At 54.8% G+C, this 12,863-nt stretch overlaps 1 protein-coding gene and 2 long non-coding RNA genes across 5 annotated transcripts in view; 1 reads left to right on the top strand and 2 right to left on the bottom strand.

Annotated features, from left to right (window-relative positions):
* Positions 1-12,863, bottom strand: part of LOC126937816 (uncharacterized) — a 68,028-nt gene that overhangs the window by 18,837 nt on the left and 36,328 nt on the right. The window lies entirely within an intron of this gene.
* LOC126937815 (uncharacterized) lies at positions 268-4,242 on the top strand. The gene is made up of 3 exons (XR_007719858.1): positions 268-467; positions 2,155-2,339; positions 3,979-4,242. It is a non-coding gene; the product is annotated as an uncharacterized LOC126937815 (long non-coding RNA).
* The window catches only part of SUSD3 (sushi domain containing 3), a 401,112-nt gene continuing 398,602 nt past the window's right edge, over positions 10,354-12,863 (bottom strand). For all 3 annotated transcript variants that reach the window (XM_050761562.1, XM_050761563.1, XM_050761564.1), the window contains one exon: positions 10,354-10,949. In XM_050761562.1, the coding sequence (XP_050617519.1) occupies positions 10,739-10,949 (211 nt within the window). In that variant the 3' untranslated portion in view covers positions 10,354-10,738. The remainder of the gene's footprint in view (positions 10,950-12,863) is intronic.

Genomic DNA, 12,863 nt, shown 5'->3' with positions numbered 1-12,863 from the left:
GCCCAGAGTCCCTCCCCTTGCTGGGCCTACAACGCCGTCGCAGCGGCCTTAAGCCCCGCCTATCACTGGAGCCATGCCCGCGTCCGAGTCCCACCCTCACCGCTGCCAGAGCTACGGCGGCCGCGCGCCTTCGTGGCCGCGCCCGCTCCTGCCCGGGGCCCCGTGTGTCTTGGGCCCGCCCTTCCGGGCGCTGCCGCGCTGGGTGGCGGAGTCGGGATCCAGGTGGCCCGGCGGCACCCGGCTCAGTCCACCGCCCCTCCCTCGGCCTCGCGCCCCACCCTTTGGCTGAGGAAACAGACTGAGAGGGGAGGTGACTGATCCAGGGGCATACAGAAATTCAGGCCCTGGGGAGTATAGGGCCAGGCCTGGGGCAGAAGACCGGTTGGCGTCCAGTACGCCACAGGGACCCGCCAAAGGAGACAGTGCCCAGTGATGCTCTCCCAAATCCAGGGGAGAAGGACTCAACGGTGTGACCTCGGGGTGGGAGGAGGGGGGTGGCCACGCCTTCTTGGGGGACCCCAGTCCCCCACCTTCAAAAGACACTAGCTTGGCAGTGTGACCGTAACTAGGGAGGTCACTTAACCTGCCTGAGCCTCAGTTTCCTGGACTGTAAAATGAGTGATCTCGGGCAAACTCTCCACCTTCCCTCCCGCTTTCTGGCCTTTCCAGCTCCGGTGCCCACCACAAAAAGACGCCAGCCCCATATGATGTGAATGCACTGGGCCCCAGCCAGGAGATGGAGACCCGTGAAGGGAAGCAAAGCAGCGCCTTCCCAGCCAGCAGCAGCAGCTACCCCTCCCGTTTCCTTCTCTGCCTGTGTGGGCCGTTCCCTCATAGCAGCTCTAATATGAGATGCTGGAGCCTGACCCAGAATCGGGGCCCAACACAGTATCCCCTTCTCGGACAGCACTGTGGTCCCTGCAGTTCATGCACCGTCTGTCTCTGTGCCTCAGTTCTCCCCTGTGCCATGACCTCCCATCAGGGCCAGCATATGGGGCATCAGGAGAATGGGTGCAGTTGTCACCTGGAAACCTCAGAACTCTTGGGGCCCAGTTATGGCCATACACAGCAGCCACCCCTGTCCCCAAACACTGAAGGTGAGCCCCTGCCCAGACTCCCCAGGAGGCCAGGCTGCCATCAGACCCAGCCTGCCCCAGGTCTGTGAACAGGGCCAGTCCCAGGGCAGGAGGGTAGTGGCCCAGCCTGTGGGTCCCTCCAGGCCTCTCATTTGCTTGTGTGCCTGAGTAAGTCCAGGCTGGCTCTGGGCTCCAGGTGCTCCCCTGGAGGACCCAGAGGGGGCTTCCCCAGAGGGCCTCTTTTGCCCCGATGGGATGTGGCCTGACGCCAATTCTTCTGCCTCCATCACACCGTTATGGCGTCTAGTACTTAGCTCTCTGGGTTTATTTTGCACACACTCCTGCCCCTGAGTGATGTCAGAGCCATAAGGGTGGGGACAGAGTGGAAGGGAGACACAGTGGGGACCACAGTGGCTCCATGCACTGCCCACCTTCAGGGAGCCCTGACCCCAGCCCCTTTTGGGAAAGCTAGCATCCCACCTTCACAACACTCCTGCACCCCCAGCACTGCCCCGACCATGTGATGGACAGGGAAACTGAGGCTTCGAGCATGAAGCCCCTTGCCCAAAGTCTGGCAGCCAGGTGTGGCCTCCCAAGTACAGGTCGCTGCTCTTCAGCCACCTGAGGGTTTGAAGAGGATTTACTTCAAGGAACCCAATCCTGCATGCAGGGACTCAAAGCCCTGTGCCCTCTGGGATGTGCCCTCCAAGCCTATGGGATGGGAGGTCACGGCAGAAAGCAGGACAGCTGTTAGTGCAGCCAGGGGTCTACAGCCCAGATGCCCACCACGGGGGCTGCAAGCAGGCATGGACACCCCCATGGTCAAAGGGCAGGTCCTGGGCATTCCCCCTCCCCCAGGCATAGCACACGCATCCTCCCTTCTGGCTAGCTCTTGCCAGCTATGGCTGCCTGGACCCCAAATGGAAAGTGAGTTCCTGGGAAAGTCGGGGGGCCCCTTAGGAGGAGTGAACTGAGGTGTGACAGGAAGTCCCGCCCTTGGACACTGTCAAAGAAAAACCAGAGCTGGACTGTGGTTACAGATGTAAAAACAGATTTTTATTCAGGACTCTTGTGATAGGGGAAGACAGACATCAGCAGAGAACTGGGCTCAACTCCGAATACAGCAAGGACACTTGGGACAGGAGGCGGCTTTGAGGATGGAAAATTAGGAAGAGGAAACATCGGGGTGAAGGGGATTCCGGCTGACAGAATTCTTGCAAAGACAGCCTGGGCTGATAAGATCTCACCCAGAGGATGGTGCGGGTGAGGACCCTGATGGGGTATCAAGGGTGATCAGGTATCCAGGGTGGGGAGTGCTTGCTAAACTCACTAGGAGGATTCTTTGTTGAAACTGGATTTTACAAGGAAGTTCACAGATGGCCAAGGAGAAAGTTCAGGAGCCTGACTAAAGTTTGGTCAAGCAGAGAATCTTTGTGAATGTCACAGAAGCTAGGGCGCTGACACACACACACACCCGCTCCTCTGAACGGCCTCCACCTTACTATTTGCTTCTTTCAGATTTTCTTGCCATTCACATGCTTGATCTCGTTAGAAAGCAGGCAGAATTTTAAAATTATGCAGGCAAAGCTAATTTCCACAGGGGTTCTTTGCATTGGGTTGGGTGGGGGCACTTCCCCCTGGTTTTCCTATGGCCAGCCTTTCCTCACTCAGGCCTCTGCTCACCTGCACCCCGCACCTGTGGGCTCTGCCTTCCAAGCCCAGCCCTGCTCCCACCTCGGTGACCACCATCCCTGTTATCTCTTGCTTGGAAGGTGGCAGCTGCCTTCTCACGTCTCTTGTGAGATGTGAGACGTGCCCCATCCTTGTCCCCACAGCCCAGTACTCACATGGCGGCCACAGGCCATAACACTGAGTCTGACCGTCCTCTTCTCCCACCCCGGGCTCATAGCCTTCCTGTTCCTCCAGCAGCCACCTCTGCCATTTACAAATCTTCATGTGTGCTGTGACCACCCAGAATGTTCTTCCCAGCTCCCTGCCTAGCATCCTCGCCCCCGCTTGGAGTCTGGCCCTTCTGAACCACATCACTCGCCACCACACCCCACCCCCAGTCTCAGTTCTTCAGAGCGCTAGCCTTGCCCTATGATGGTTTCCCCACTGACCATTATCTGTGCTGTAGTGTTCACTCCACAAAGGCTGGCATGCAGGAGGCACTTAATGAATGCACACAGATAGCTCTGTTGACAATTAGGGTTAAGGATAGGAGGGCAAGGACAGATGCTATAAAGATGACAGGGTGGCCTCCCTGAGAGGCTGACGCTGAAGACGGTGTTTCTAGGCCAGGGCAGGAGGCACGAGGCCCCCATGGGCTGTGGGAGACCTTCATGGCTGAAGCCAACTGTAACCAGGCCAAGAGGTGATGGTGGGTGATGAAGGGCCTGAACACTGAGGAGCAAGGACATTCTCCTCCCACATTCTCACATGGCCAGAGGCCATCATTTATCCATTCAGCCACTGATTAATTCATTCAACAATATCTCCTAAACATATGCCCAACCCAGAGCTGGATCACAGGGAAGACAGGAAGTTCCATCCCCCTGATGGAGCTTCCCTGTTACCAGAGGACACAAACACACATCTGCATGTTGATCTAGTAAGAGCTAGGGAGGTGGGTCAGGCCAAGAAAGAGGCAGAGGATGCCTGTGAGGTTGCCAGCCTCCAAGGTGGCCCCAGCAATCCTCACATTCCAGGTCATGCCCTTGTGTAGACTCCTCCCACAGTCAATCAGGCTGGTCTGTGTGGCCAGTGAAGTGTGGCAGGGGTGACGGTGTGACTTCTGAGGCTGGGTCACAGAGGCATCATGGTTTCAGCCTTGCATCTTCAGATAGCTTGTTCTGTGGCTAATCAGCCACCATATTGTAAGGATGCTCAACCTGCCTTGCAGAGAGCCCTGTGTGGAGAGGAACTAGGCCCCCAGCCAACAACCAGCAGTGACTCACTGTGAGAGAGGGAATCATCTTGGAAGTGGATCCTAAGCCCCAGTAGAGACTTCAGATGAGACCTCAACCCTGGCTGACATCTGACTGCAGTGGCATAAGAAACCCTGAGTCAGAACCACCCTGCAAAGCCCAAATTCTTGACCCACCAAGTGAAAGAGAATAAATGGCGATTGTTATGTTTGAACTCCCATGTTTTGGGGTAATCAGTTCCAAGGCAATAAATAACTAATGTACTATTCATCTGAGCAGAGGCCTAGCTGCACTGAGGAAGCCAGATGATAGCTGGGGAAGTGTTCCAGATGAAACAGGGCACGCAGGAGCCTCGAGGCAGAAGTGAACCTGCTGTGCCTGAGAGACAGCCAATGTGATGTTGTGGCTGGAGTGGAGCAAGGGGAACAATAACAGGGAGTGACTGGGCATATTAGGCCGGGTCACACAGGCCAGGCAGCTAGGAGCCCATGGTTTGGGGGCTGTAAGCTGGGGGAAGGGCATGGTGATTTGCTCTGATTTACATATTTTAACAATCCTCTGTATACACAAAATAACTAAAAGCAGGGTCTCAAAAGAGATATCTGCACACTGATTCACAGTAGCCAAGAGGTGGATACAACCCAAGTGTCCATCAAGAGATGAATGGGTAGGCTGGGCGGTGGCTCACATCTGTAATCCCAGCACTGTAGGAGGCCGAGGTGAGTGGATCACTTGAGGTCAGGAGTTTGAGACCACCCTGGCCAACATGGTGAAACTCCATCTCTAGTAAAAATACAAAAACTAGCTGGGCGTGGTGGCAGGCGCCTGTAGTCCCAGCAACTCAGGAGGCTGAGGCAGGAGGATCACTTGAACCCGGGAGGCGGAGGTTGCAATGAGCCAAGATCATGCCACTGCACTCAAGCCTGGGCGATGGAGTGAGACTGCATCTCAAAACAAACAAACAAACAAACAAAAAAACAGGTGAAAGGATACACAAAATGTGGCCTTATTCAGCCTTAAAAAGGAAGGAAATTCTGACCCATTGTACAGCAAAGGTGAACCTTGGGGACACCATGCAAAGTGAAATAGTCTAGTTACAAAAAGACACATACTGCGGGACTCCACCTATGCAAGCTATCTAAAGTAATCAAACTCATAGAAACAGAAGACTGGATGGTGGCTGCCAGGCACCTGGGGGAGGAGGGAATGGGGAATTAGTGTTCCATGGGGACAGAGTTTCCGTCTGGGAAGATGAAAAAGTTCTAGAGATCGACGGTGGTGACAGATGCACAGCAACGCGAATGCACTTAATGCCACTGACCTGTTTACCTAAAACGATTAAAATGGTAATCACACCTGTAACCTCAGCACTGTGCAAGGCCAAAGCAGGAGGATCACTTGAGGCCAGGAGTTCAAGACCAGCCTGGGCAACATAGTGAGACCCTGTCTGTACAAAAAAAAAAAAAAAGTAAAAAAGTTAGCTGGGCATGGTGGCACGTGTCTGTAGTCCTAGCTACTTGGGAGGCTGAGGTGGGATCCCTTGAGCCATGGAGGTAGAGGTGGCAGTGAGCTATGATCACGCCACTGTACTCCAGCCTTAGTGACAGAGCAGACTGTCTCAAAAGAAAAGTTACACTTTTCGTGTATTTTGCCATAATTTACAAAACAAACCTTCTGGTAGCTGTGTGTAAGTTGACTGGTCGGGGGCTTGACTGGAGGCAGGGAGACCATGAGGAGGCCACTTTCATGGTCCAGATGAGAGGCCTGAACCAGGACAAGGGTGCTTCTCCCTCCCACAGCTCTGAGGTGGGGAGGAGGGGTGGATTCTGGATGAAGTTTGAGGATGCACCAAAGGACTTGCCGGAGGACTGGCTGTGGGGCCTGAGAGAAAGGGAAGGGCTCTGGCCTGGGGGTAGGGAAGGAGGGAGGAAAACTGAGTTCTGCTCTGTCCATGCTGAGTTTGAGATGTCTGGGGTCATCCAAATCTGAGCTCTGGGACTGCCTGACCAATAGAACATCGTGCTAGGCTCAGGCCTCACAGAGCCAGCAGCTCCCACTTGCTGTCTCTTGGGCTGCTCACTCTTGAAATCCAGTGAGTGAACACGCGTCTGGGAGATTCTGCCCCGGCCACTATCTGACTGCAACCACATGTGAGAGGCACCAGCCAGAACCACCTAGCTGCGCCCAGCAAGCCCTCAGAACCAGGAGCACGCAGGATAACATGGCGGCAGCGGCTGCTGCTTTAAGCCACTGAGTTTTGGAGTGATCCACTGTATAGCAATAGAAAAATGAAACACATAGGTAACCAAGTTGTTGAGAATTGGTTCAGGAGACAGGAATTTTTTCCCAGTCACTTACGTTCTACTGAGTAAAGATGTCTCCTTTTGACACCTTAAGCTAATTCTCTAACTTTTCAGCCCCTTCTGGTTCTCAGAATGGCACCATTCCTGCATTTAAGGCTGAGTCACGTTTCTTTGATAACTTAGCTTTCATCCCGACTGAAAAACATGGGTCTCGCCAACACCGAATTTGAAAGGCAGCTGAGACCTCAGTGGTCTGGAGACGACAAGAAGGATGCCATCGTAGCCTGGATGTTGCTCGCGGCTGTTTCCCCACTCCTTTACCACCCCTGGAGAGGGACCCCCGGTGACTTTGTGGTGTGGCTTAGTCTGATCCACACATTATGAACAGAAGAGATGTGTGCTCCCTCCAGGCCAGAGCATTTAATTGCTGGTGCAAGTACCGCCTACCCTTGTATCCTCTTCCGTCCTAGGCCTAGCACAGAGGCCGTGAGTCTGTGGATTGTATCCTCTTCCCCTGCCACCAGACTGTGGACTCCCACACTGGAATGGGGGCTCCTCCACCAGCCGGGGTCCCTGGTGACTGTACGGAGTGGAGCCCACCCCTGCCAATCCAGCCGAGACACAGAGCGCAAGTGGGAAATAAACTTGGTTGTCTGACCCCTGAGATTCAGGGGATTGTTCGTTTCAGTCGCATAACCTCACTAGTCCTGATGGACACAATAATAACAAAAGTTACTGATTTTTGAGCTGAGGTGAGTGTGGGAATGTGCCATGTGGCCAGCAAGGGCCAAGCGTTCCAGGCAGTGGGAACAGCGTGTGCTAAGGCCTTCAGTGGGAGTGAGCGGGGTGTGTCCAGGAAAATCAGAGCAGTTGGCGGTCCCTTTTCTTTGTTCCCAGTACTAGTGGGAATTGGGCCTCTAGGGTTTTTTGGGGAGATTTGGGGCCAGCTCCTTGCCTTGGGAGCAAGGTGAAGGGAGAGCTGGCCCCAAATCTCCCCAGAAAAATCCCAGAGGCCCAGAGAGCCAAGTCCACTTACACGCATTGTCAGACCATGCGTGCAGGAGTACTCGGCTCTCTGCTCCCCGGCTGTACCATCTCTCGGTCCAGCTGAGACCCCTAGGCCATGGCGCAGACGTGGGGGGATCCAGCATGCTGCACTCTGAGGGGCTCATGCCCCACAGCTCCCCTGGGCAATGGCTTTGTGCTGCCACGCCCCATGTCATTTCCTCCCCTCTGGCCCCCCTGCCCAGTGCAGCCCCTCCATGGCCATCTGGACACCCATTTCTGTAACTGTCAGCTACTGGGAGCTAGAGCCCTTCACCCCAGTTCTCCTGTTCTCTGCTCCAATAGCCCAGGGTCAGCCACCTGGGCGCAAAACACCCATCTCCCTTTGCAGGCTCCTCAAATTTCAAGGGAGGCCTCTGGGCTCCCCTTAGCTCCAGCCACCTGGCCTGTCCTGTCCTGCATGGTGGTGATCTACAGCCTCCACCTACCTGGTCCCACCTCACAACGGGGGTTAGTGGTAGAAAGGGCTGAATGGGGACTAGAACTTAGAACAGGAGAGCCCGGAGCCTTTTGTCAACAGCGCCAAACCTTGGTGCTGCTTAAGTCCTTTAAGGAGCTAGAAGTGATTCAATATCCCTGGTATCCAGATCAGCGGTGGCAGCCTGGGCCTGTGGGCCACCGCCAGCCCTGACCCTGACCGTATCCAGATCAGCGGTGGCAGCCTGGGCCTGTGGGCCACCACCAACCCTGACCCTGACCTGCTGCTTAGCCTACCGGTCCGCAGGGGCCTGCAGCCAAGAGGCACCACTTCCCACTCCCATAAAAGCCAAGCAGAGGCAGGGCGCGGTGGCTCACGCCTGTAATCCCAGCACTTTGGGAGGCCCAGGCCGGCGGATCACAAGGTCAGGAGATCGAGACCATTCTGGCTAACACGGTGAAACCCCGTCTCTACTAAAAATACAAAAAAAATCAGCCAGGCGTGGCGGCGGGCGCCTGTAGTCCCAGCTACTTGGGAGGCTGAGGCAGGAGAATGACGTGAACCTGGGAGGCAGAGCTTGCTGTGAGCTGAGATCCGGCCACTGCACTCCAGCCTGGGCGACAGAGCGAGACTCCATCTCAAAACAAACAAACAAACAAAACACAAAAAACAAACAAACAAAAAAGTCAAGGACAGCTCTCCTGAGCCTGTCAGGAGCCCCAGCAGAGGAAAGCTGCACTGGGCTGGCGAGGGCTGGATCCGTGCTTCCCTGCCTCAGTGTCCCTTTGTGCCCACAGAGGCCCTGAGACGCTCCAGCACTTGACAGGAAACCGCCAGGCACAGTCTCTGGCCTCACGATCCCGCTCCAGGAGTCCACCCAAAGGAAACGGCATCCCAGTATCAAGGTGTCTAGAAATGTGAAGGCCAGAAACGTGAAACCACCCAAGCATCCCTTGGCTGGGGATGTGTCACATAAATCATGGGACACCTGTCAGATGGACAACTTTGTGCAGCGCGAATCAGGAAAGTATCTGGTTCGAAGGGACATGACAAGTGTAGCTTCAGCCTGCAAGGAGCCATGCAGAGTAAGGGCTTCTTCCTCCCGACCTTTGGCTCCTCTTCCTCATGGCCCCAACGTGGCTGCTGGGCTTCAGGCAGGAAGCAGGAGAGATCAAAGGGCAAACCCAGTGGCTTTTCTCAATGGCCAGAGACAGGTCACACCCCGAATTATGGGAGGCTGAAGGTGTAGTTTTAACTGGCCCGGGACAAATGGGGGGCTCAGAGGTGAGAGAGAGGGTAGGGCGGAGAGCTACAGAATGAGCTCTGAGTTCATTTTAAGTAGAAGCAAACAACAGGTGCAGCAGCAGGCAGAAATGGCTAAAACCACGCCTGCAGTAGGCATGGCTATGTACACACAGGCCTGCAATACAAATAACCCCTCTGGGAGTGAAGCTGGGAGAGGAAGAAATTAGTCTTTTTTTTTTTTTGAGACGGAGTTTCACTCTTGTTGCCCAGGCTGGAGTGCAATGGCACCATCTCAGCTCACTGCAACCTCCACCTCCCAGGTTCAAGCAATTCTCCTGTTTCAGCCTCCCAAGGAGCTGGGATTACAGGAGCACGCCTCCATGCCCAGCTAATCTTTGTACTTTTAGTAGAGACGTGGTTTCATCACATTGGTCAGGCTGGTTTCACACTCCTTACCTCAGGTGATCCGCCCGCCTCGGCCTCACAAAGTGCTGGGATTACAGGTGTGAGCCACCGTGCCCGACCAAAATTAATCACCTTTTATAAAATTGCTTTGACAAGTGATTGGGTTAAAGGTGACTGTGATGCTTGAACCCCGGAGGCGGAGGTTGCAGCGAGCCAAGATCGCGCTACTGCACTCCAGCCTGGGCGAGAGTAAGACCTTGTCTCAGAAAAAAAAAAAAAAAAAAAGGTGACTGTGATGGTTGTAAAGTGTGTCTGCCAATTGTCTTCTCACCAGTCAGCACTCTTCCCACCTAGCAGGGGAGTCCAACTCTCCACCCCTTGATTAGACGGCCCACTCGACTCCCAGTGAACAGACACAGCATGACTTCTGAGGCCGGGACCTGAAAGGCAAAATGACCTCCACCTGGTGCTCACATTGCAACTCCACCTTGAACACTGGCTGCCATGTTGTGAGGAAGCCCAGGCCACGAGGCTGCCACATGGGGGTGCTATGGCTGTGAAATAAAATCTTAAGCCCCACTGACTGACTGAATGGACCTGTTTTGGCCAAGGAGACCTGGCCGTGACTAAGACACGTCAGTCACGCCACAGTACACTCCTTCCTCACTAATCAATACCAGATTTTTTTCTTCAGAGTTGAACAGAAACTAGTCCTGAAAACAAACAAAAAAAGGGAAGTCTCCTCTGCAGACTCTAACATCAACCAACCTTTATATTTTTCAGTATTAGATATAATGATGTAGTTTTACTTCATACCCCTCATCTGCACTTTTACAGACAACAGATGCAGAACCGTCCATGGGTCCTTCCTTGGAAGCTTCCTTCCTGTGGAGGAAGATGTTGAGGTAGCCATCTGTAGTTGCTGAAAAGAAGTTTATTGCTATTTTCTTATGTTATTATACAAAACTAGATTTGCTTAAAACATTTCCCAGTCTCTTTAAAGGAATACTAGTTAGTGGGAGGCCACAGCTGGTAAATTACCCTCAGTAGTAGTTTCAAGTAGTCCATAACTATAAAACTCGTCACAGCCAGGATATGTCGGAACAGAACACTCCCGCTGGGGTCCTCAGCCTTGGATGTCAGCTCGGCCCCCCAAGGGGTCCCTACACCCGGAAGCTGATTCCACTCATTAGTCTCGAGCTGGACGCATGTGGAGTTCATGTGGAGTTGCAGCTGACTGGCTGGTGGGGTGAGTCTGGCCTCCCATTGTGGAGCATGGGCGCCAGCCTCACTGCACGGTCACCCTAGGGCATATGCTGCGGGCTTTTGTGGCATTCCTGTGGCCAGCCCAGAGGCAGGCAGGGGCTGTCTGGGGTTCGCCATATGCACCATCACCTGGGCTTGGGGCGAGCTGGAGGAGCCACTGAGGCTCAGAGCTCTGGGGATCCCAGGGTCCTTGTCCACGCTGCGGGTCACACTGGCCAGCTTGCTGGTGCTCTCAACATGGTCTCTGTGGAGAGAGGAGGCATGAGTTGGCAAAAGAGTGTAGATAGGGTTTAACCCCCAACTCCATACCTTCCCAGGTACCCAGGCCCTGGGCCTTCAGTGGGCCTTGGGCAACTGTCGACCTGAGCACTGGGGAGCTCGCTTCCTCCTGCCAGGAGCTGCCCTGCACCCTAAGGTGCACAGAGGCCATTCCATCTCCCTGCTGGGCCCTGTTGGCAAGTGGGTTCTTCATCCACATAACCAGGGTGTGGCCCAGGAGTCAGACACTCGCCCCTCTAAGGTGTGGGAAGGGACTTCCTGGGACTCATTCAGAGTGTGCAGAAACCACCAGAAACCCAGCTGCCTGGCCAGGGCCTGGGACGTCCCGGGCAGAGGAGGGATGCTGGGGAGAAGGAGGTCAAGGGGAAGACATGTTCCCTCCTGCCAGGCCTGCCTCTTTGGTGGCCAGGAGCTGGATCACCCACCTGCTCCATCCTCCGTCCTCTCGTGGCTCTCCCACCCCCCAGACAAAAACCAAGCCATTCCCCAGGCTGACCAGACCTTGGCCCTGCCCCATCTCTAGCTTCCACGCACACTGGCCTCTGCTCCATGTGGGCTGCCTGGCGGCTCCCACCTCCAGCCGTTTGCCCTTTCCTCCTCTCAGAGGCTGTCTCTCTCCCCTCCCAAAGCAGGCCCTCTTAGTCCTTTCACTTCCGGCATCACCTCTTCCAGGAAGCCTTCCTGGACCACAGCTCCCACCCACAACTAATTCTCAGAAAAACTCTAGTAAGTAGTAGGAAATAAGAAATGATCTGCTTATGCAATGAGTAAGTTAAAGAATCAATAACTGGTGGAGACAAAAGGGAGCTTCGGGGAGCCAGGAGCCAGACTGACTTCACCCAGCCTCTTTTACTGGTTGTGTGGGAGTCTATACAGGTTTCTTAATCTGACGGTTCTTCACCTGGAAAATGGGATAAAAGTAGTACCCACCCCTAGGTGAAAAGAGTTAATATTTGAAAGAGTTCAGAACAGTGCCTGTCACATTGCAACTTCTGAGAAGTACTTATGAAATAAAAACAAGGTCAAGAGGCAAACCTCACCTTGCTCAAGGAAATTTACCATCTATGGAGGTAGCCTGGGCCCTGCCTGAGGGGTGGGCAGTCCCAGGACAGGCAGATCCCGAGGATCCTGCCTGGCAGCCCGGGGCCCAGGGCTGGGGACTCAGGGAACTCTGCCTCCATTGGCTGTGAAGTCCTGGGCAGGACCTGGCTTCTCTGAGTCCCCACGAAGCTAGGCTGAGTGCTCGAGGTCCCCATGTGTGCGAGAGCTCTGGGAAAGGGCTCTGCCCGAAGCGTCCCCCTCCCAACCCCCCTCAGCCTCACCACCACTTCCTGCCTCTTGAGCTGACTATCAGAGTCCCCCAAGCTGGCCTCCTCCAGCCTCTCACAGCCCTGTCAGGGTGCCTCCCTCCCGCCCTGGCTGTCTCACTCCCCTGGGAGGTGAACACAGCTCTGTACACAGATCTGTGGTCACTCTTGGACGGGACGCGCACGTCCGACCACATACTGCGCAAGTTCCTGCAGTGGAAGAGACGGTGTCTGTGGCGCTGGGACCAGGCAGACGTGTGGCCCCAAACGGCACCCCTGGGAGCCCCTCTGGCCAGCAAAGCCCCTGCAGCAGCAGCAGCAGCTGTGGCTGCCATCATCCCGGACACCATGTTGCCTTGAGAGGCAATTATTCCTTCCCCCATTCCATGGGCACTTTTCCCAGTTATGACACAGGATGATGTGGTCTCAGTAATGGGGAGTGGGATCACAGGTGGGGCAATGGAGGAGCTCTGAAACTGGCTTTGGATATCTCACTACCCAAAAGGAAAGGCATTAGCCACCATGGCCCCAACAAAACTAAAATAAAAAGGAAAGGGGGCCAGGCATGGTGG

The sequence above is a fragment of the Macaca thibetana genome, chromosome 15 (genome assembly GCF_024542745.1).
Source record: "Macaca thibetana thibetana isolate TM-01 chromosome 15, ASM2454274v1, whole genome shotgun sequence".
Lineage (NCBI taxonomy): Eukaryota > Metazoa > Chordata > Mammalia > Primates > Cercopithecidae > Macaca > Macaca thibetana.
This window is presented reverse-complemented; position numbering and strand designations above follow the sequence as displayed.